At 39.2% G+C, this 25,073-nt stretch overlaps 2 protein-coding genes across 3 annotated transcripts in view; one reads left to right on the top strand and one right to left on the bottom strand.

Annotated features, from left to right (window-relative positions):
• The first annotated feature begins 6,024 nt into the window (after positions 1 to 6,024).
• CCD8 (carotenoid cleavage dioxygenase 8) lies at positions 6,025 to 9,883 on the top strand. Its single transcript, XM_010251274.3, has 6 exons — positions 6,025 to 6,459; positions 6,851 to 7,594; positions 8,252 to 8,445; positions 8,938 to 9,127; positions 9,243 to 9,345; positions 9,442 to 9,883. The coding sequence occupies exons 1-6, from the start codon at positions 6,127 to 6,129 to the stop codon at positions 9,609 to 9,611; spliced, it is 1,734 nt and encodes a 577-aa protein (XP_010249576.1). The 5' UTR covers positions 6,025 to 6,126; the 3' UTR covers positions 9,612 to 9,883.
• LOC104592093 (YebC-like protein) overlaps positions 9,835 to 25,073 on the bottom strand; it is a 37,433-nt gene continuing 22,194 nt past the window's right edge. The window contains exons 6-7 of one of the 2 annotated variants that reach the window (XR_016079631.1): positions 12,468 to 12,620; positions 9,835 to 10,369 (exon numbers count right to left, since the gene is read on the bottom strand). Coding sequence is in view for 1 of the 2 variants with exons in the window: in XM_010251275.2 (XP_010249577.1) it covers positions 10,277 to 10,369; positions 12,468 to 12,588 (214 nt within the window). In the remaining variant the exon portion in view is untranslated. The remainder of the gene's footprint in view (positions 10,370 to 12,467; positions 12,621 to 25,073) is intronic. The other variant, XM_010251275.2, reaches the window with a different exon arrangement.

Here is a 25,073-nt window from a genome sequence, read left to right as displayed (position 1 = left end):
TATTACTTAAATACCCTTTATTTCTCTGTAATAAAATTATATTACAGATTATTTGTTATTGCATAAAGGGTATAATGGTAAAACAATTCGATTAGATCTGATTCAGATTCAAGCATTCAAATTAATTGATTGGAATCGAATTTGGTTGGCCTTTTTAAGAATCCATCAGATATTGAATTCAAAACATTAGTTTAATTCCTGATTCACTTCAAATTCAAGTTAATGTTAACACTAGAAGTAAAGTTATTTTTCTATAAGCTAGCCATCTCTTTTCAAGAAGTAGTATCTGAATCAAGAATATTAACCAATCCTCTATTTGGAAAATAAGTTATGAAAAATTATAGCAGGAAATGAACTTCGTTTAACCATTTTCCTACAATTACTTTCAAAAACCATTTGTTTTCCACAACTATCTTTCCATGCAACCAAACACTAGCTAAAAAACAACATTTTTTTTTGTGGAAAAAATCGTTCATTTTCTTTTGTTTCATACATACAACCAAACAGAACTAAACTAAAATAACTATAAAATAGAAAAGAGAGAGAAGGTGGAAATGGGAATGAGAGAAATAATAATTAGTAATTATTGGAGCCTTGTGGAGGAGATTAATTATATTAATGGTGGGTGTGGAAAAGAAACCACATGCAATGATATGATATTCTACTAAATTCCATACCAATTAATTGACAAGGTCGAAACGTGGGATACCCACTGAAATTTTCTTAGGACGGTGCAAATTACAAATTACAATGAATTGTTTAATCATTCAAAGGGTTGTATTCTTGATGTTCAACATTATCATTACTTAGGATCGAAAAGGACCAACAAATGGAGTTGAATGTTTGGCTTCTCCCTCCCTCTCACCCACTTTGGGTGGTATGGGATCCCAATTTTCAAGATTCCCTTCCTCCTTCGCCTCTTTAATTATTCTTTATTTTAAATCTTTTTTTTTTCTTATAATAATAAAATTAGTTTAATTAGGTGGTAGCTAGGCACATGGAGAGCCAGCCAACCTTCCCAACATGCATGGAGTGGAGTTGTTGTTGCCCACCATGAACTGGGCCCCTTTTGCCTCTATGCCTAACATCAGAAGAGATTCATTGATCAAACCATCTTTAGATTTTAATCATTTTTAGGCTTTAGGGCTTTTGGTTTCAACTTGATTCCAATTCTTCAAAGAAAACTATGATTGCTTGTCCCCCAAATGTTTGTTTGCAAGAAGGTCAGAGAGATTGTACGGTGTGTCTGCCATTCACATCCCGACACTTGGGCTGCAAATATTGAGAGGCCGGCCGGCTGTCTCTCAACCCAATTTGCCTAGCTTCTTTTCCGCACGCAAATGCATCCTTCCTTTGTATTATATTTCAACCACAACTCAACAACAATTACTAGTTTACTACTACTACTACCGTTGGCATGACCAGAGCTAGCGTAGACTACCAATGCCAATCAGATTATTGATAGAGGTAGATATATAGGCAATTCATTCGGCCCCATCTTGGCGCCTCCTATTCTAGAGTTGAAATTTTAAGAAAAAGAGGAGGGAAGACAATGGGCAAAAGACAAAAATGCTGATGCCTAGCTCCAAATTAAAGCACCTTCAACTGCTTTTATTGCATCATCTAAAGCCCATCAAAGGATATTTTGCTGCTTATTGTTACATTCATGCTCGCTTTTTCCGCAGCCAGTACTGTTACATTCATGTTACATTCGGAATTCTAGCCAAAATAACAAGACTCTTGGATCTCCTGTCTAGGAGAATTCCATCCACGCCTACCCATAATACACCACCTTCCCTGAATTGCGAACATCTCCCCCTATATAATACTATACAGAAGATGAGATATTCTCAATATATAGTTGTGATAAATATGAACAAGGTTCTCGTGGACAAAAGATCCGAGAAACTTTTGATTCCAATAATAACATATGCAAATGCAAGTTGCATGTATAGAAAAGAAACGAAAAAAAAAAAACTGATGATGGATGGTGCTCACGAAGTCGTGTTTGACACCATAGAATGCTTCCTTTATCACTATCACAAATAAAAAAAACAACAACAATAATAATAATAATTTTGCTGTGTTAATAGGAGTCAATGGTAGCTAGTTTTATTACCAATATCCCAGTCACCACGCACAGACGGCACGAAGAACATTATTTGGGTTTCTGAAATATGATATTAATAATTTACCAGGCCCCCACCCCCACCCAAAAATAAATAAATAATACTGAAAATACAATGAGGCGGTTTTTCCTTTAATTTGCTACATGTATACTTAATTCCAAACCCAACCAACCTTACCTTGCCAGTTGCCACACACACGATACGCATACGCTAGACATATAGCAGCTACCTCATTTTCCATTTGAACTCCACTACTTGCTCCAGAACTCTTACATCACCCACCATACATACATTTCGTTTTCGGTCGAGCTCAATGATACTAATTAATTAGGCCATCGTTTCGTCTATGGGGCTGGAGGCTGGACCACCAGTGCTTCTTCTTCTTCCTCTTCTCTTCAAATTGATAACGATATGACCGACTGTCTCCAAAATCTTTTCAACCGTTGTCAATGGCCAACTGAATAGCTTCCTGTGTGGGTCCTCCTCTGCAACTTCATTGTAGGTTGTAGCCCCAACTAAAATGGAGGCTGATGTAGTGAACAAGACTCAGCACAGTCTTCCTTTTGAATGACGACGCTAAAACTATCACTGCGGTGGAGGCGTGGTGCCCCTCCTTAATTTAGAGCTCCCTCCGTACTAAGTACCAAGTACTAACTACTAACTACTACTATTAATTAATCGAGAGGTTGAAATTCTTGTATTTCGGTTACATTCAAATTTTCAAGTTTCCATCTAGTTACCTAGTTCCATCCAATCCGACTGTTTTAGTGGCTCACTATATTAATTCGTCGCATGTGGTGTGATTGATAAAAATGCCCTTTCCGAGTCATTAACAGGCCACCCAATACACCTGCCCATAATAATCTATCAGATTATTCTGATTATAATTCAAAATTATGGTTCAAATTCGACCAATCTCATTTCAATAATAATCTATCAGATTTTCAAAATTATGTTTTAAATTCGATTTTTTTTTTTTGTTTTGGTAAAACATGACAAAACAAGGACAGAAAAAAACAAAAAGCAACAAAAAAAAACAAGGCCTAAGAAGAAATGCCTAAAAGCAAAAGAGCATGGAAACAAGGGAGGGGTTCGAATACTTTATTCAATATTCAATTTGAATCTAATTTGATTTGGATTGTAGTTAAAAAACTTGATGATATATTATTTATATTATATAATAATACATTATAATATGAATAATATATATAATACACAATATTTTATAATTAATGGATCGGATCAGGTCATGGCAGATCAGATCGGGGAATATTCAAATTTGATCCATTAATTAAACTGATTATTTTTCCAATTCAATCCGATTTGTTAGGAGGCATCCAATATAGTTCTTACCAGATCTAATTCGTGTTTGAATCAGATATGATCCTGTTTATTTGCAGCCGTACCCGCCGGTGGGTGATCAAATGTAAGGATGTATAGTTAATTCACCAAATAGGGTTAAGTACCGGGAGTCTAGGACAAACTCATACCCATGGAATGGAAGAGCTTTACTCCTTTCATAAAGTACGTATACTTTTCATTTTCACCGATGTGTAGTTAATTCACCAAATAGGGTTAAGTACCGGGAGTCTAGGACAAACTCATACCCATGGAATGGAAGAGCTTTACTCCTTTCATAAAGTACGTATACTTTTCATTTTCACCGTGCTTGTGAAATTTTTTTGTCCTACCACCCTATTTATAGTTTTAGATGATTATACATCAAGAGAACCCATTGGTTACCAATGGGAAGAAAATATTCATGTGCCCTAACTCCATTCAGACGAAACTACAAATCATAAGAAATGGAAATAAAGAATTATATATATAATATATTATTTAAATCATGGCTTTTTTGTCTAATATATTATAAGATCATTATGTCCATCAGTTTGTTTTTTGTTTCGAGAGGTGAAAATAAGAGTTTCAAAAAAAATCATGGCTTGTATTATCAAAAAAATCATGGTTTCGAAACCATCAAAATTGTTTTTTTAAAACAAAAAAAAGTAAAGTTTTATGGAAAAGTATAGACAGGCCTAATGTAGATTTTTTATTCCCACTGCAAAGCTATAAACATTCAAAAGGTCCAAAAACCACACTCTATACACCTATATCCGCCCGTGAATTGCCATCAATTCCGACTTGGCACCTACCCCAAATGTACTTTGAGCCTACGAATTCTGACCCTGGGGTTATCGGTCATTCTCCCAGTTTTACGTTTCACACCTTTCAAAAAAATCATACGCTATCAAGAATATATTTCTATTTGTTCTAAGAAACAATCTATTTTCAAATCAGATGATTTTGATTTGTTTTAGAAACTGTCAATAAGAAAAACAATTCAAGTTGTAGACCCCAAGTAATCAGGATTGTTTTATTGATTTCTACTTTCTTTTAATTAGATTATCGACGTGTTTGCCTTGAATGACCCTCAAGAGTAGGGGTGGCCACAAGCCGAGCTTCTGACGAGCTATTCGAGCCCGACTCGTGAAAAGCTTGGCTCGGTTTAGTTTAAACTAAGCTCAAGCTTGATATATAGGCTCATTTCCTAATCGAGTCGAGCTCAAGCTCAATAAAACTTGACTCTTGAGGCTCGCAAGCCTAGTATAATAAATAAATACTTTTTATTATATACATACTTACATATATATACATATACATATACATATAAATATATAAATATATATAATAAATCATTTCTATTATATATAATAATATTTTATATATAATATTTTTATTTTTTATGTATAATAGTAAATAATTTTTATAATTCTTATTTTTTGTATGTAAAATAAAAACATTTTTATATGCATATTTTTATTTTTATATATATAAAAATTCTTGATTTTTGTATGTAAAATAAAATATATATATATATATATATATATGTATAATTTTTATTTTTTAGAAAAAAAAACTTGGCTTATAGTCGAACTCGATCTAAACCGAGCTTGAACTTACAAGCCTTGAACAAAGCCAAGCTCGAGCTCAAGTCTCTACCTCAAATCAAGCTTGAATTCAAACCTAACACAATTTCAACAAATCAAACTTGAATAACCAAATATTTGGCTCGAGTCGACTCAAATCCAACCCTACTTAAGAATCAAGAGGGCTTGTCAATAGTGAGGTAATACGAGTCCACTGCCAATGTAATAGTGCTGCTTCAGTTTCGATCGCTGCTTTGAAACTATCTAAGAACCTTAATTTTATTATTATTAATATGGTGTCATTGTGAACTCATCGGATTTCATTAAAAATGCAGTTAACTGTGCTTGAAACCTGGTGATTTAAGCAATCAAATAGTGAATCCCTAGCTATATATGCCACAACTCAAACACCTTGATCAACCCTATCCTATGTCCTTAATTAAATATATATTTTTTAAATCTGCTTGACATTGAAAAAGAGTAATGGGGTGATTGACTTGAGATCTCTTCTTTTTCTGTTAATTTTATTTTCCTAAGCTTTCCGACATCACAAATAAAATGAAATGACGTTACATCCTATAAAGTCCCCTATTGACCTCACTAAGATTGTTTGTTGGAAGTCCCCTCATAGAATTATTGATTGATTTATTAAGGAGCATGCAGTAATAAAAAATAATAATTAGAATCTTTTCCTTTATTTCCCACAACCCCCAGCCTCCTATCAAAATGAAACATTATAAAAATTAAATTAATAACATTGTTTAACATCATTATTTATTTATTTGGGTATACAAAGGGAGAGCACTAACAGAGCCTAAGGGTAGGAAGCCAAGATTGATGATAGTCAAACAGAAACATATGGAAAGGGAAATGTAAGTAAATAATAATGTTGGATCCCTTTTATCAACTCTACTCCGTCAGCCCAGATTCCCACGTGAAAAACCTAGGCTATAAATACCACATGTAAGCCCCCCTCATTTTGACAAGCCAGCCATTGCCATATACAATATACTCCCTTTAATTTGTATTCTTGGCAAGCTGTGTCTTTCAGTTTCAATTCAGTGCCATATATGGCTTTCACAGTGTCTAGTACTACTGTTGCAGGAGGCAACGTTTTTCCGTCCATTTGGACGGATTCCGATGACTCTGGACGTAATATTATTAGTAGAAATGGATTTTCCTTGATGAACAAGGGATCACTACTACATCTCTCGACTAAGGGTCGCAACAGGCGGGCTTTAAGCGTCACCTGCAGCGTTGCCACCCGACCACTTTTTTCTGTTCCATCATCACCTCCACCGAGGGAAAGCAGCCATGAACGAAAGCTATCAGCTTGGACAAGCATACGACAGGAGAGATGGGAAGGAGAGCTGCTCGTTGAGGGCGAGATTCCATTATGGCTGGTACCTACCTTTTACTGTTGGTTTCTTTGCACCCAGATATTAATTACTGATCATCGAGAATTTATTTGATAAGAATTAATTCACAAGATCGATGCGAAAGATAAATCAAACAACTTTGCCTTGTTGCATGGTGCACACTACTCAGTACTGCATTAATTTTATATTATCATCATTCTACCCTTAGAGTTAAATCTCACGTGATGAGCACGTGTTGATGTGTCATCCATTTCACAGCAGGTTACAGTCTCGGAGGTGATGGGGGAAATTAAAAACAAACTTAATCTCTTAATCCCATTTTGTTTATTAATTTTATAACGTTAAATTAGAGGGATCGAATTCAGGAGAGATTTATTAGTTTTAACTACTAGAGTATATTGCTGCTTGCATGCAGAGAGGGACCTACCTGAGGAATGGACCAGGGCTGTGGAACATCGGAGACTACAGCTTCCGGCACCTGTTCGATGGCTACGCCACCCTGGTCGGACTTCACTTCAACAACGGCCGCTTGACAGCCGGCCACCGTCAGATAGAGTCGGAGGCCTATAAGGCAGCTATGAAGAACAAGAGGCTATGCTACCGTGAATTCTCCGAGGTCCCAAAGCCGGCCAATTTCTTCTCATATGTAGGCGAACTAGTTAACCTGTTCTCCGGTGTATCGTTGACAGATAACGCCAACACCGGCGTGGTTATGCTTGGAGACGGTCGAGTCGTGTGCCTGACAGAGACAGTGAAAGGATCGATTCAGATCAACCCGGATACACTGGAGACAATAGGGAAGTTCGAGTATAGCGACAAGTTGGGTGGGTTGATCCACTCGGCGCACCCGGTGGTGACCGAGTCGGAGTTCTTGACGCTATTACCTGATTTGGTGAACCCAGGGTACGTGGTAGTTAGGATGGAAGCAGGGACGAACGAGAGGAAGGTGTTAGGAAGAGTGAATTGTCGGGGTGGACCGTCTCCGGGTTGGGTCCACTCGTTCCCTGTGACGGAGAATTATATAATTGTGCCAGAGATGCCGTTGAGGTATTGCGTTCAGAATCTATTGAGGGCTGAGCCTACACCACTGTACAAGTTTGAGTGGCACCCTGAATCCAAGGCCTTCATTCACGTTATGTGTAGAGCCACAGGCAAAATAGTAAGCTCTCTCTCTCTCTCTCTCTCTCTACATACTCTACATATATATAAATGTTTACCAAAAAAAAGAGTAATCTATTAACCAAAATCCTTGAGTCCTGAAATCCAAGGTAAATGGGTTTGGTTTCTACTTTCTAGTGGGGTTTTCAAAGAAAATATGTGTATGGTGGAATCCATACCCATTACCCAATTATATTCATATCCGATCTCTTCGGACTTGGGTACTTAACTACTTGGTGAGTCAATTTCAACCCCACTAAGCACGGGTATGGAGCAAGGTAGGAAATTGGATTTGATTGGCTCCGTTTTATGGCCAAACTAAAATAAGCATCGCCTTATAGACGGTCTAGAATGGTGAAACAGCATCCCTGCAACGTGACAACATATAGACTTAGTTGAGTTGGGATAAGGTTTTGTTTGAGTTGAGTTGAATTTGGGTGTAAAAATCATCCATCTCCATCATCACCTGCCTCATCCTAGCTACCTACCCAAGTGGGTTGACAACACGAAGTTTATTTCTTTATTCTACTTCGTCAATGGCCGTATTTTCCATTTAATTGGACAAAAATTTAGAGAAGAAAGTCTCACTAATTTCTGAAATTTCAATTTGGCCATATATTGTTTTTCATATAATGAATATGGTTTCTTGAAATTGAAGGTGACCACCGTGGAGGTGCCTCTGTACGTGACTTTCCACTTTATAAATGCATACGAAGAGAAAGATGAGGATGGTCGAGCAACAGCCATCATCGCCGACTGTTGCGAGCACAATGCCGACACCACAATTCTTGAGAAGCTCAAGCTACAGAATCTCCGATCACTCTCCGGCGAAGATGTATTGCCTGATGCTAGGTAAATTTCTGTAACCGAATATAATTTTTTTTCCAGTTCTACCTTTTCCTGCATGTGCTTGCCTTTCGTTTCATGGGGCTACTAGTTCACCCTGGACCAGTAAGAGCCTCATCATGCACCCCCAACATGTTGGATGGACGCTGTCCTGTTTAATTAACACTTTGTTAATTAGGTTTCGGGCACTGTTTTCAAAACCGGACCGGACCGGACAGTCGGATCGGAAAAACCGGAAACCGATCACCTGACCGATTCCGTTTTCCTCTGAAACCGCTTTTTCCCTCAAAACCATTGATTTTGGTCAGCAAACCGCTGAACCGGTCGATTAATCATTCGAACAGTTTTAACCGTTTTTCAATTTTTTATTTTTTTGTCAGAATGGGCCGGCTGTTCGGGTTGAACGGTCAGACCATTCGAATCGGTAACCGGACCCCTGACCGGTTCGTTTTTAAAAACCATGGTTTTGGGTTTTGCTCTCATGAAAAATAATTACAGGGTTGGCCGTTTCACAATTCCTCTGGATGGGAGCGCAACTGGGAAGCTAGAGGCAGCGTTGGACCCAGACCATCATGGAAGAGGGCTGGACATGTGCAGCATCAACCCTGCTTTCCTGGGCAAGAAATACAGATATGCTTATGCTTGTGGAGCCCGACGCCCTTGTAACTTCCCCAATACTATCACTAAGGTAACATTGGTCATAAAGCCTGGATAAAAGATGATGTTTGTTAATGCATAGTTCTTGCTTAATCCCACATGGTTTCCTGTGAATTCATCAACCCAATTTCTCAAATGTATCACAGATCGACTTGCTCAAGAAAACGGCGAAGAATTGGCATGAAGAGGGTGCTGTGCCATCAGAGCCATTTTTTGTAGCCCGTCCTGGCGCAACAGAAGAAGACGATGGTGAGCCAACAAGATTGAACCTTGCACCAGTCTAATGTTGAGACGTTTACTTGACTTGAGGAGTCACTAACTAGCCACTTCTAATTGCGATTGCAGGTGTGGTTATCTCCATGGTCAGTGCTAAGAACGGTGAAGGTTACGCACTGTTGTTAGACGGTTCCACCTTTGAAGAGATTGCCAGAGCAAAGTTTCCTTATGGTCTTCCATACGGGCTACATGGATGCTGGGTTCCAAAGAATGCGGAAAATCCACTACTGGGTAAATGATTGATTGATATAAGATGGTGAAGTGGCAATACTAGTGTATCAAGAATTTCTACTCTGGAATTGTGAATGCTTAGCAAATGTATCTATTTTGTATAGTTTCTGCATCTTTGACATCTTTCAGACAATCTCAGCCTACTTAGCTGTTTGAGCTTCCAAATTAAGGTGTGAAAAATATGGAATTTCATCAATGTACTATATGTATGTAATGACTATCAGCAGGATGTGGCTATTGTACATAGTATGTAAATGAATTATTAATGGTTATTCAGGTTAAACTGTACCGATCCACTTATTTATGGGCTAATTCAAATAAAACAGGGAACATCCATTGTAAATGAACCATACAACAATGAACATTGCATGCCTACAGTATAAGCAAACCTGATATTATTACTATAATTATGGTGATTTGACCTCAAACCAAAATTTTATTGTCAAAATCTTGCTGCTCCATAATTCTCTTCTATGATTTGGGATATAAGAAGCAGACAAATTTACTTCAAATTAATCTTCATCTGAACAACGATGGAAAATTCCCTCGTGTTGGCAGCAGATGATGCAAGGATATATAATTTTCTGGCAAAGCAAAGATTTGCAGATGGATCCTGCAGCGGTGGAACCTTGATATTATCTTACAGACATGATGATTACATCAGCTAGTTTGATCACTTTTGGTCTGTATAAACAGCATCGACATCATCAAGTTCAAGTAATTTGGACATAAGTTCTTTGTTCAATTCCATAGCTTCATCATCAACCTGAAACCCACCAATACAATAACTCTGGTAAAACTTGAACGTTGAATGCCAGAATGTGCTGGCAAATCTTGAATTATGTAAACAAGGTTAGAAAGTTTCAAAACATTAACTGAATAGTTCTTTTAATGGGGTGTCAGCAATCTTTGTGCATCACAAGAAAGAAAATGGAAGGCAATGCCCCTTAAGAAGCTAAAGTGCATCCAATACTATGATCCAGTAAACTGAAAGATTCTGAATTTTTCTATTATGTTTCTTTATGGAATGAAGCTAAAGCTATTTATTGCAAGAACTCATAGAAGGAGAAAACCCAGCATTTAGAAATTACCATCAACCTCTTCTATGACAAAATGCAGATGGTTGATCTAGCAAGGGAGTATTTCTAATGACAACAGTGTAGCCTACGGTAGATCATCATCATCATCATCCAAGACTTTTACCAACTATTTGGGGTCAGCCACTACAGTAGAATGCATTAAAAAATTCTGAATTTTAATGACAGCAGTGCAGCTTACGGTAGATACCCATACAATAAATCCTTTCAGAAACCTCCTCACACTACGGAGTAACATTTCATTTAATCATCATTAAGCCTTGTCTCAACAATCTAGGGTCAACTACATGAATCCTATTTCACCATTCCACTCTGTTCAGCGCTAGAGTAACATTTCATTTCAGATAGATAATAAAAAAAAGATTCGGGAAAAAAAAGGAAGATGAAGTCCCACAAGTCCTAGATTAAGACATGTACGAGTCATCAAATAAGTTGGAAAGCACATAAATTGAATACAATTACAGACACATACATTGTCATCTTATCACGCACTGATTTTGAATCCAAATACATCAAAACCTCCACATTGTTATGCCAGAATATCAAAAATTCCATCTTGGGTTCTTCTCATCACCCCCTCCAATAGTTAAAAATTTTGCATATAATACAAATAGAATACACATTAATATTCTTTTAAAGAAAATGCCCAGATTACATATTTTTCAAAAAATACTGAAAATGTGTATAAGTTGGGAAAAGTATATTATATGCAAATAATTTGAATTTTCAAAAATGCAGGACCAAAAATTCAGGAACTTTTGACTATATATTATAAATTAAAAAATTAATATTTATACATATGCATGTAGTTAATATATTATACACATTTACCTATAAAACATGCCAAACATTTTATTTTGAACTCTTTAAATGAAAAGATATTAAACACAAATGCATCTAGCCAACCTTTTACAGTATTAGATTTATTGAACTGAATTTTGTGTTGCATTCCATGTTCCCTATTCCAAATTGTGCACAAATATTTCTATTTCCCCATATCATATTCATGCCACATATTCACTAACTATACCCCCTCCCAATGTTCTGTTATTCTTGATAAAGGCTACTAGTTAATGCTGTTCCCAGCTGCCCAGGGTGAGGGGTGGACTGCATATGGACCTAACCCTTGGCATTTTTTGCACAAAGTGGCTGCTCACAGACTCGAACCCATGTTCTCACACTTGTCTGCCTGAGATTTTATCATTGTACCAGGCAATGGCTCCTATGTTATATTATGCTTGATAAATAATGACAAATTTATTATGGAAAGAAAAGGAGAAGAGAAGAGAGTGACAACATACAGAGAATATAAAATAACAAATTACCACATGTATCAAATGGAGGAAAAAACTACAGAGTGAAAGAAGAGAATTCCAACTTATAGTTTTACCAAAAAAAATCCAACTTATAGAGCATTTCTATATAAACAATTTCATGACAAGAAAGTGGCCCTCTGATTCACATTGTGCAGATAAGACAAAAGACAAAATCAACATCTAAAGAATCAGGTATGCCATCTATCCTGCTGGCTATGGCTAGCAATGTCAACTTCCATAAAAGATCTTTAATGCCTTCATCAAAGGTATATCCCATCTATTTACAAGGTGAAAACCATTGGTATAGACCAAAGAAGCATGATAATGCAAAAGATAAACTGAATGACAAACAAAATGGAAATCAAATGATTTCTTTGTGGGGCAAGGTTATAATAAAGATGCACACACAAATAAAACAATAGCAAGGTAAGTAGCTGCTTAAGAAAGATACCTCGATGGTGGTTATTGGAAGTAGCTCAAATCCATTATCAGGTTCAAAAGCTATTCCTTCTTCGCGGAGTTTAGACAGTATCATAGAGTAATTCTCTGATGAACTTACAACTTTGTAGTAGCTAGAGAAACAAACCAACCAATGGTGAGAACCCTGTATAGTCAAATCATCAAAGGGATCCCAAAGTGAAGAAAACTACAGAAGAGGAAAAAAGGATGTGGGCAAGAAAGAATGAATGTGAAAATGTTAGTGTTATCAAACCCCATCTAAATTTATGATGGACTAACTTGTTGCCTTCTTCATTTTTTGCCCCTGGAAATTTCATCTTCTACCAACTTAAGTGTAGAGTAGTTCTAAGGTTTTTATTTTTTGAAATGATAATCTGTTGTACTGAAATAAAAGAAAATATATCAGCACCCATATGCACTAAGGAGCCACACAAAAGGTATAGTTCAGTATGGTAGTATGACTTCTAACCAAAAATAAATAAATAAATAAATATGTTAGTGTGACATAAACAATGTATTCTATTCAAAAAACAAACTAGATGGAATTCCCCTGCAAATCTTGTTTATTAACAACCATGAGCACAGTGTTCCTTTGGCCCTAGTTTTACAAGATACCCAACCAGCTCTTGAACATATTTTTACAATTTTTAAGAAAAAAACATAATTTTTACAAGTTCAAGCAGTGACTTGATCGTCAACAGCAATATTTAGGACTTAGGAGACCTTAAAGAAAAGAAAAGTGAGGTCACTTTGTTAATAGTAATTTGGTATAGCTTTCTAAACATTTTTGCCATCTTTCAGGATTGATAACTATGAAGAACAAAAAGCAGCATTTTGATAGATAAAATCAGCTCAAGTCACAGAAAGTGGCACCAAAATAGGTGTGTAGTTTTCAAGAACTGAGAGACAGTTCATGAGGTGCTTCTTTGAAATGATTTGAAGCTGTATATAAATGTAAATATGTATGTATGTATGTATACATGTGTGTGTGTGTATATTTATATAAAAGATAACTCAAGCAAGAAAGGGACTTCTAACCAAATGGAACATCTCATTAGATTAAAAATGGATAATTAAGCTAGAATAGAATTCAAACTAAGAAAAGCTTTCAACAGGAGTAAAGGCTTTTTTGTTTGACTTTACAAAGCATGTTATTGAATGTCTACAAATCTCTCTAAACAGATTTGATGTAAGCAAATATGTTGAAAGCTTTTACTACTAAATAGAGGGGAGTTAGAATCCATTGCAGCCTGCTTAGAGTGCCTTTGGTCACAGTGGCCTTTATCCTATTTAGGACTTCCCCTAGGTGCTAACCCAAAGGAAAGTAGATTTTGGAACCCTGTGGTGGAAAAATTCGAAAAGAAATTGACAGCTTGGAAGAGAAACTATATTTCTCTGGGGGGCAAAGCAACTTTGATTAAAGCAACAACACTAGCCAATTTGCTAATCTACTTCCTATCAGTCCTTAGGATACCCAATAGGGACGCTAAGAGGCTAGAAAAATTGATGAGAGACTTCTTATGGGAGCTTGAGGAAGAGAAAAAAATATCACTTGATTAGGTGGGAAGTGGTGAGCCAAAGCAAAAAAGGAGGACTAGGGTTAGAGAATGTAGTGTGCAAGAATGAAGCTCTTCTAGGTAAATGGCTCTAGAGGTGGCCATTGGAAAGAGAAGTCATGGCATGAAGTGGTAAAGAGTATCCATGGCTGTTCTGTTCCTGGTTGGGATGTTGGGATTTACTCACATTGCCTTGGAAGGCAATCTCTAGCACTCTTCCCAAGTTCCTCAGGTTTGTAAGGTATGACGTCTACTCTGGAAATTCTGTCCTCTTTTGGGAAGACGTTTGGGTGGGCACTCAGCCTCTAAAAGATCGTTTCCTGTCTCTTTATTCCATCTCCCTCTTTAAAAAGAAACCCATCTCAAGATTCCTTTCCCCCCTGTTCTCCCTTTGGTCTTAAACTGGGGCTTTGGGTTTCGTAGAGGCCTAAGGGATGATGAGTTTGTTTGTGTTTCTAAGCTCTTGCTTCTTCTAGAGTCTTTGTGTTTGGACCCTCCTAAACCTAATAAAAGGATTTGAACATCGACCCCGAGTGGCTCTTTCACTTGTGCCTCTTTCTTTAAATCCTTTTGTTCCTCTCCCTCCTCTCAGGTTTTCCCTGTTAAAGAGATATAGTCAAGGCCAATTCCTCCTAAACTAGTTGTGTTCTATTGGAAAGCCTATTATGGTAAGATCAATACTTTGGAAAACTTGCAAAAGAAGAAACCTTACATGTGTTTGTCCCCAAACTGGTGCTTTTTATGTAAAGTGAAGAGTGAGGACTGTCACCATTTGTTGATATCTTGCTTTTTTGCTGCTAGTATTTTTTTTTTTTTTTGATCAATAACTGTGAAATGTATTCATTAAATTTAAGAAGAATTACAAAGCAAGGGGGCTAAACAATCTTAGCTCCCTAAAACAGTCTATGAGCAGCAAATACAATTACAATAAAGCCCAAAACAAAGAGTTTCTATTAACCCCTTGCCTGGCTAAACCATCTGCCAGTGAGTTTGCACTTCTCTTAACCCATTTGTACTGAATTTCAACATCCTTAGCCAGCCACTTAAATTTTCGTTTGTCATTGCTGTACTTCCATATCCTTGAGTTATCTTCTTTTAACCAGTTCACCACCACTTCAGAATCTCCTTCAATAATCAGCTTTCTAATTTGCATCTCCTTGGCTCTTCGAACCCCTTCAATGGCTGCAAGAATCTCAGCCCTCAAGGAGTCCCCTTCCCCAGTTGGTCCTGAAAACATAACTAACAAATTTCCATGTTCATCTCTTATTGCTCCCCCTATTCCAGATGGATCCAGATTACCCATACTGCTGCCATCAAAATTTAGTTTAAGAAAGCCATTAGATGGGGGACTCCGGCAAGAGAGTGATGTCTTCTTAGCTGAGGCTAATTCTGCAATTTCCTTCCAGTTTTTTACCATCTCATCTACTAAGAAATCTGCAAACAAGGCCAAAGTTTTCAGCCAATATATCACCCTAATATGGATTACCTCCAATATTACTTCCAAGGTTCTCTCCTTTTTTGAAAATATCCTTGAGTTCCTCTCCTCCCAAACAGTCCAGCATACTGCAGCCCTCATACATCTCCACATAGCCTTGGCCCTTTTTGTTGGCCAACTCGGCATGAACCTGAATAAACTCTGCACATTCAAAGGGGGGGGGGGCACCTGCACCCAAACAAAGTACACCATTCCCAAATACTTTTAGTAAATCGACAGGATATCAGTAAATGGTATTTAGACTCACCATCGGCTTTGCAGAGAGTACACCAATGAGGACACAAACAGCTGTTGGGTCTTTTTCTTTGAAGTAGATCACATGTATCAACTCTTTCCAGAAAGCCCAAGTTCTGTGTCCCTGATTTCCCTTCTAAAGCCCAAGTTCCAGCTGAACCCAGAAGTTGAGTTAGAAGAAACAAGGAAGGTGGAGACTGGCTGGTTTTTAAGAGTGGAAAGAGTGAAAAGATTCAGAAATTGATCTTTTAAAGAAGAATCCCCAATCCAAATATGTTCCTAAAAATTGATGAGATTACCTGAGTGCAGGTCATACCTGATCCATGGAGAGAACAAAGGCAAAATAGCTTGAATAGCTTTCCAAGGTGCTGCTCTTGTAGTCCTTGCCACAATCCCAGAGTCCCATCCATTGTCTGCTACCCCATGAATGCTGCCCACTATCTTCACCCACAACTGATCCTTCTCCAAAGAAAATCTCCACAACCACTTCCCTAGTAGTGCCAAATTCCTACTCCTTATATTCCCAATACCCAAACCTCCCTCCCTCTTGCTCCTACAAGCCATCTCCCACCTAACCCTATGGTCCTTTCTCTCCTCCCCCGGCTCCCAAAGGAAATCTCTCATTTGTTTTTCTAACCTACTAGCCACCTTAGCTGGAATCTTAAAGACTGATAAAAAGTAGACAGGAATGTTAGCTAGAGTGGACCTAATTAAAGTGATCCTCCCACCAAGAGACAAATAGTTCTTCTTCCAAGTTGCAAGTCTCTTTTCAAACCTCTCTACAAACGGACTCCAAAACTCATCTTTCCGAGGGTTATCTCCCAATGGCAACCAAGGTAATTTAGGGGCCAATTAGAGACTGCACACTCCAACATCTCCCTCTCCCCCATATTTATTCCCACTAGACAGCTCTTCTCAAAATTCACCTTGAGGTTTGACATTTGCTCAAAGAGTTGTATAGTGAGCTTCAGGTTTATTATCCTATTTAGGTCCCCTCCTTCACAAAAAAGTATTGTGTCATCTGCAAACTGCAAATGAGTGAGTGGCACATTCTCCCTTCCAACTCTCCATCCTCTTATTAAGTCCCTGGAGTCTGCTTGAGAAATTAATCTCCCCAAAACCTCTGCAATAATCATGAATAAGAATGGGGAAAGAGGACCTCCTTGTCTTATTCCTCTCAAAGTTGGAAAGAAATCCACCACTGTCCCATTTATCAAAATGGAATAATGGCATTTCCTGATGCGTCTCATCACCCACTTACACCACCTGTCTCCAAACCCAAAATTGACCATCACCTCCAACAAAAACGACCAATCCACCATGTCATAAGCTTTTTCCAAGTCTAGTTTGCAAACCACCCCTTTTTTCTTGGATCTCTTGAACTCCTCCAAACTCTCATTTGCAATAAGTATTTGATCTGTTATCTGCCTCCCTTTCACAAAAGCTCCATGTTGTCCGCTATGATTATTGGGAGCACTTTTCTAATTCTAATGGACAGCAGCTTAGTGATGATCTTGTAAAGGTTGTTTACCAAGCTGATCGGCCTATAGTCCCTTGGGTGATTTGCATTCCTTTTCTTGAGAACCAAGGCAATGAATGTGGAATTTAGCCCCGAGTTTATCACTCCTCGATAATGAAATTCATCAAACACTATCCTTAGGTCCTCTTTTAAAACCTCCAAAGAATCCTGATAAAAAGCCATCGTAAAACCATCAGGGCCTAGTGCCTTTGATCTGCCCATAGAAAACACTGCTTCCTTTATTTCTTCCAAATCAAATTTCCTTTCCAGCCATTCCTTTTCCTCCAACTTCAATGTAGGTCGTTCCAATCCTTCAATCCAAACCCTATTGTTTAGGGGCCTTCTAAAGATAGACCTAAAGTGATTTGCAAAAGCCCTTGCAAATTCATTTAGATTGGCAATTGTTGTCCCTTCAATCTCCAAACTTGAGATATAATTCTTTCTCCTCCTCTCATTTTCCATTGCATGAAAAAACTTGGTATTCCTATCTCCCTCTTTCAACCACTTACACCTTGACTTTTGTCTCCAACTTATTTCCTCCTGTAGAAGACAACCCTCTAATTGTTTACGCAAACTCCATCTTTGCTCTTTATCCTCTTCTGTAAAACATCCCCTCCCTTCCTTACTATCCAATGGCTCAATTTGAGCAGTCACCATTTGTTTCCTCTCCTCTAGTCTCCCAAACTCTAATAGAATCCACTCCTTGATTCTACCCTTCAGATGTTGGAGTTTTTTATGAAACCTCATTCCACTCCATTTCACTGTTGGGTTACTCTCAAGCCACCAATCTTTGACCTTCTTAATAAAACCTGGGTGTCCAAGCCACATGTTTTCAAATCTAAAAGGGGTGGGGTCTGCATTTCTCACCTCCTCCTTACAAATTACTATAGGCCAGTGATCTGATGTCACCCTTGGGAGTGTTCTAGAATTCAAACTTCCCCAATGTTCTTCCCAGTCATTTGAAAATAAGAACATGTCCAGCTTGGAACATATTGGGTTCACTTGGAGATTGGACCAGGTAAAACAGCTATGTGACAATGGGATTTCCTCAAGTCCATAGGCATCCACAAATTGATTAAATTTTCTCATGCTCATGGTTGACCTCTGCCTAGTACTATTTGTTTCTTCCAAGAATCTGATTACATTGAAGTCACCTCCTAAACACCAAGGTCCTTCCCACAAACCCCTTATATCAGCCAGTTCTTCCCAAAGTTGCCTCCTCTCTCTATAGTCATTCGGTCCATAGACATTGGTTAACACCCATCCTCCACCTGTCTAAACTTCAGGGAAACTGAAAATTGGCCTATTAGCTCCTCCTTACCCTCCAGTACTTTTTTCCACATTGTCACTACACCCCCTATAGACCCCCATGAGGGCAGAAATGCCCAATTGATCCCCCTACCTCACCAAACACTTCTTACCCACTTAATGTCAAAATCTGCTCTTTTAGTCTCCTACAAGAGAACTACATCCGGGTCTATTTTCTTAATGGCCTCTTTTATTACTACCCTCTTCCTAGCATTTCCTAGCCCTTTGACATTCCAACTTAAGATCTTCATTCCATTGTATTCTTGACCCCTTGTTCCTCTTACCCTCACTTATTCCCTTTCCTCCTGTCCCTTTTAAAACCAAGACTACTAGCTCCTTCCACATCCTTCATCAGTCTTTCCACTTCACTTAATTTTTTCCTTTTAGACTTAGTTTCTTCTCCCTTTTTTTGTAGAAACATTTTTAAATCATTTGGATCTTTCACTTTACATCCCAACTTCTGCACAAAAGCTGCCACTGAATCCTCACTAGTCAACTCTCTCTTTTGACTTTTTATTCCTCCCTCCTTGTTCTGTTTCCTTACCTTTATCCCCATTCTCCTTAATTTCTTCTATTCTAATTCCCTCTGGCCCTTCCTTCTATTTATTGCTCTCAACTACTTTAAGAGGCACTCAAGAATTTCCATAATTCTTTTATTTCCTCTTGCTTCTTCCTCATTTCCTATCTCACCCTCCTGCCCCTCCCTATCTCCACTGCTATCTCTTGCCCCTTCCCCACCTTCACGGGTAGCAGCCTCTGGACCTGGATCTGTATTTGGCACATAGGATAAAGAGTAAACATTAGTATTACAAACCGAAAAGACACAATTACCTAGGTTGGATTGGGGAAGAATGGGATTGCCGGAATTAGAAGCAGAGCCTGTTAGACCCTAAGGTTGAAAATGAGGTTCTTCTAACTCCTTGGTTCGGTTCTGGTAAGAGGGCCTCTCCGTCTCCTCTGTTAAACAGAGATTACTTCTCTCACCCTCCTGTTTGTTCCTATCTTTTGTACCTCTGTTTTGCTTATGGAAAATCTCGGATACTTCATTACCCAATTCCTGAGCGGCCAAAAGATTGGGATAAGCGGCTTCTAAGAATGAGACAGGCTTATCACTAACAGCATTAGGAAGATTTTCCACTATGTTTTGAGTGTTTAGCTCTTTACTGGCACGAGAAAGAGGTTCCCCAGCTTGCACTTAACAGAGATTCCAAGTTAAGAGTTGCGGCGATCTCTTCTTCTGCAACCTTACCGAACTCAGCATTGCCTATACTCGACTGACTTTCTAGATCTTCCTTCGTGTCTGCATCTTCAGTACAGTCTACCCAGCCTTCATCAAAATCCTCCTTCTCCACGTTGCAATCTCTGGCGTACCTAGGATTTGGTCGATCTAGTGAAGATCTCCCTACCCTAGGATCATTCGACGCTGTGCGAGAAACCCACTGTAAGGAGCTCGAGTTCCGTATAGACCTTCTGGAGGAAGTAGCACCTTCTCTGCTAGCCTTCTTCGAGGAGGAAGAAAATAGACGATTACTATCGTCTATTGTCTCCCGTTGCAAACCCCGAGTCATGTGCGCACTTAGACAAGCACGTGGATTAGGTTTCCACCCAAAGGTTGAACCGGTCGGGGCTCCTACTGGTTCAGATGCTCCAACTCGCAACCCAGATCTTTCTTTAACCACATCAGCAAAGGAAGGGTGGCCTTTTGAGGTTACACCTAATTCAAAAATAATTTAAATTTTTTCCTTAATTAACTTGCGTGACTTTTGGGCTTCCCCCATCAACTTTTCAGTTTCCACTTTAAGTTGACCACTAGTTTCGAACTCTGTCTCCACCTGTAAGCCCCTAGTAACCCAGCCTTCCACGTCAGCATCATCTTCAACCTTGGAGCTTCATCCCCAAAGCTCTGCCTCGAGCTCCGAAACCAGCCATATTTTATACCAGCTTCCATCCGCAAGCACCTCTATTGTTCTTGGAATTGAATCAGGTTTCACCCCAACCATCCTCACCTCAACAGCTCGAAAGTTTTGCAGCTGACAATCCTCCATTTCCCCTCCCAAGAGCCTCACGATATTTCCCACATTTACTTCGTTCTAGAGATGAAACAGAAGACCCACCAGTTTGAACAGGAAGTTTCCGCCAGGCTGTTCCATCTCATTACATAATGGCTTCCACTTTCGAACTTGGACCATGCCTTCTTCACATTCGAAAGCAATAAAACCCCTGTTTACCTCATCATTGATTCTTAAAATTGCCTTCCTTGCTAAAAAAAGGTTTCAACGCAATCTCAGCCTCCAAGTTCAGATTAATCACAACTGAATCTAAAACCTTCCTCCAGTCTTTTATCTCCTTGTTAACTGATATCACCAAGCTACGTTCCCAATCACCTTGTTCACCTTCAAGCCACAACTTCAAACCAGTATTGGAACTCGATATAACCTCTCCGACATTGTAAGGTTTCTGCTTCAAGTGCTGCTCCAAATATTTCAGAGTTGCGGAACTTTGTTCTCTCCCCTGCTTCACATGCCTGCCTACAAAGACGAGAAAATGCTGCAGCTCCCTTATGAAAGCCTTCCAACCTTGTGTCTTTTTCCCTTCTGGTAAGCAGACCATCTGTTTCCTGGCACCAAAGTATTCTGAGATCGTAATAAACCATCCTTTTCCATTGCGCCTCAGCTCCACTTCAAACCTCTTTCTTTCCATTTCTAACACATTCCTCCAACCAGCTGTTCTAACCGATTGTAGTACACCATCAATAAAACCCTTCAACCATAAAACTGCCTCTTCGAATAATAATATCATCGCCTTCCTGTCTTCCCTAATTTTTAGCATATTCTTGCCTTTGGGTCTTCCACTCTCCAGTAATAGTTTCTTTGCTGCAATGTTTAAAATCGATTTCCAACTATTCACCATCTGGAAACCTTCTTCGGATCTTTTCTCCATCTTCAACCCCCCTAAGTACTACCCAGAGCACCACTTTCACCTTCCTTTGTTACTGATTCTTTCTCCATCTTCGGATCTTTCCATCTCCATCTCCATCTTTGGATCTTTTGACAAACAAAATCAGTAATATCGGCACCCCCCCCCCCTAGTGGGGATAACAATGGTTAAATTTAAGAAGGCATGGTTTCAGTGATGGCTCATTTGATGCTCTGATTCATTTGTTGAGTTAAAGTAGCTTGGAAGCCACTATTAACTGATAGCTCTCACCACTGTCCATTTACCTAGCAGGCTCAGGACATTTATAATGTATTTACAGTATAAAGTAACATTTTTTTGCTGCTAGTATTTGGAATTGGGTTTTAACGCTATTTGGGTGCAGGTGGAACTTGCCCTCCGAAGTAAATCTGCTATTTGAACCATTTTCCTTTGGGCAACTGACAAAGATAGGGAACTTAATGTCGAAGTGTATAAGAGCAGCTAGTTTGTGGGCAATTTGGGAGGAGAGAAATGCTAGAATTTTTCAAGAGAATGTATACTGACAAGGACAATTTTCTGGTTGAAAACTTCAGACCTGTTCGTGAATTTCTCTTACAATGATTAAAGGAGGAATTGGACAGCAGTGACATCCACAACTGCCACAAAGAACAGACTACAAGCTGAATGGAAGCCTCCTCCAGAAAGAGTGATCAAACTAAATTTTGATGGAAGCAGTCAAGGTAATCCAGGGCCCTCAGGTATAGGACGGATCCTGAGAGACAAGGACAGCAACATTCTATCCTTGTTCTCAGGACCAGCGGGAGTTGGAGACTCTACAAGGGCTAAGATATTAGCAGCGGTACAAGGTATACAAGTTGCTAACCAATTGGGAATCGAGAACTTGATAGTTGAAGGGGACTCCAAGGTGGTAGTGGGCTGGCTGTCGAATCCAGAAATAGTCTTTTGGGGTTACAGGGACCTTTTGAAGAAAGTTAATTGACTGACAAGGAATATGGCAGTTAGCTTTCAGTGGGTCAGCAGAACGACAAATGCTATGGCTGATTCTTTGGCTAAACAAGGGGTGATTTGTTTTGGGCTACCTTGTAATTAATTTCCAGTTAGAGTGTGCTTTTTATCAGTGTTCATCACTAAGGGGAGGTAACATCTCATGCCTCCTTTTAGGCTGATTGTACACTCCTCCCATGCCTAATAAAATACCATTCATTTATCAAAAAAAAAAAAACAAAATGGTAATGGAATGAAAACCTCCAGCAAATAACAAGATTAAGCTAAATTTTCATGGAAGCTCCTTGTGTAATCCAGGCCCTATTGGTGTTAGGGATTCTTTGAGAGCTGAGTTATTGGCACTGCTGCAAGGACCAAGGATAGCAAAGCAACTCAGGCTACAAAAGGTGGAGGTGGAAGGGGACTCAATGTTAGTTGTATCTTGGACAATCTGTGATGCCCCAGACCCAGATGCTTGGCTGTACAGGCATACCTTAAGGGAAATCAGTTGCTTAGCAAGGAGATGGGTGTCACCTTTAAATGTGTTGGGAGGATTGCTAATGGGATGGTGCTATAGTGGACTCCTTAGCTTAGCAGGAAGCCTATAGGCAGCAATTATTTTGGGCTAAGTTGTAATTGACATACTATTGTAAAACACATGGGTTGTTGAAAGCTCTTCCAACATTTCGTTGTACCCTTCCTAATCTAATTTATTAAAGTCTCCTTTTTCTGATAAAAAAATCAATATAAATATATTAAGCTGAAATGTGTACGTAAGAAGGCTTGAGGATGAGGGAAATGGAACCTAACAGTATTTTTTGCCTTTTTTTCATAGAAATTACAAGAATGCCACTCTCTCTCTTTTGCTTTTTTTTCTTTCAAATTACAAGAATGCCACTCTCTTTCCTACCAACTCTCTCTCTCTCTTTTTCTTACAAATTACAAGAATGTCATTTCTCTCTCTCTCTCCTTATCAATTACAAGAAATGCCACTCTCTCTCCAACTAAGTGAGCGGCTCAGCATCTTGGCTGCTAGGGGACCTGCAATCAAAGGTAGCCGAGTTCGAGCCGAGCCAAGCTCGAATTTCTAAGCTCAAGCTCAAGTCTCTAATTTGAATCGAGCTTGAGCTAGACAACACCTTGATCACTGAGGGAGACCTCGGCTCGGCACCTCGGTCATTGAGGTAGATCTCAACTCAGCACCTCGACAACTGAGGGAGACCTCAACTCAGCACCTTGTCAACTAAGGGAGACCTTAGCTCGACACTTCACCTGCTAGGGAAACCTCAGCTCGACACTTCAGCAGCTGAGGGAGACCTCGGTTTGGCACCTCGGCAATTGAGGGAGTCCTCGGCTGCTTGAGAGACCTACAATCAAAGGTAGTCGAGCTCAAACTTCCGAGCTTTTGACTCGAGCCGAGCTCCAACTCGAACTCAAGTCTCTAATTCGAATCGAGCTTGAGCCTGATAGTTTATGATCGAGCCCCTGCAACGCAGGGCCCCCTCCATTAGTAAATAAATCTATTAAGCTGAAATGTGTACGTAAGAGGGCCTGAGGATGATGGAAATGGAATCTAAAGTATTTTTTGCCTTTTTTTCATAGAAATTACAAGAATGTCACACTACCAACTCTCTCTCTTTTGCTTTTTTTTTCTTTCAAATTACAAGAATGCCACTCTCTCCTACCACCTCTCTCTCTCTCTTGCTTTTTTTCTTTCAAATTACAAGAATGTCACTCTCTCCAACCAACTCTCTCTCTCTCTTTTTCTTGCAAATTACAAGAATGCCATCTCTCTCCTTATAAATTACAAGAATGCCACTCTCTCTCTCTCTCTCCAACAGAGGGAGACCTCAGCTCGGCATCTCGGATGCTAGGGGACCTACAATCAGAGGTAGTCGAGTTTGAGTTGAGTCGAGCCGAGCTCAAACTTATGAGCTCAAGCTCAAGTCTCTAATTCGAATCAAGCTCGAGCTAGACGACACCTCAACCACTGAGGGAGACCTCGGCTCGGCACCTCGGTCACTGAGGGAGATCTCGGCTCAGCACTTCAACAACTGAGGGAGACCTCAGCTCGGCACCTTGTCAACTAAGGGGAGGTTTCCCTAGCAGGTGAGGTGTCGAGCTAAGCTCAACACCTTGTCAACTAAGGGAGACCTTAGCTTGACACCTCGCCTGCTAGGGAAACCTCAGATCAACACTTTAGCAGTTGAGGGAGACCTCAGTTTGGCACCTCGGCAATTGGGGGAGACCTCGGCTCAGCACCTCGACTACTTGAGAGACCTACAATGAAAGATAGTCGAGCTCGAACTTCCAAGCTTTTGACTCGAGCTCAAGCTCAAGTCTCTAATTCGAATCGAGCTCGAGCCTAATAGTTTATGAACGAGCCCCTACAATGCAGGGCCCCCTCCGCTAGTTTATTAATATGATAAATATTACATTTAATCATGGAAGACAAAACCCGTAAATCATTACCTTTCAGAAAACCTAAGTACATAAGGAAGAAAACAAAATCAAGAAAAGAGTTATCAAAGATGCAGTTTCTTGGTATAAAGTCCAACCAGGAAA

Source organism: Nelumbo nucifera, chromosome 8, assembly GCF_055504915.1.
Source record: "Nelumbo nucifera cultivar China Antique chromosome 8, China Antique-T2T, whole genome shotgun sequence".
Taxonomy (NCBI): domain Eukaryota; kingdom Viridiplantae; phylum Streptophyta; class Magnoliopsida; order Proteales; family Nelumbonaceae; genus Nelumbo; species Nelumbo nucifera.
Note: the sequence above shows the minus strand (reverse complement) of the source record. Positions and strands in the feature narration are given on the sequence as shown.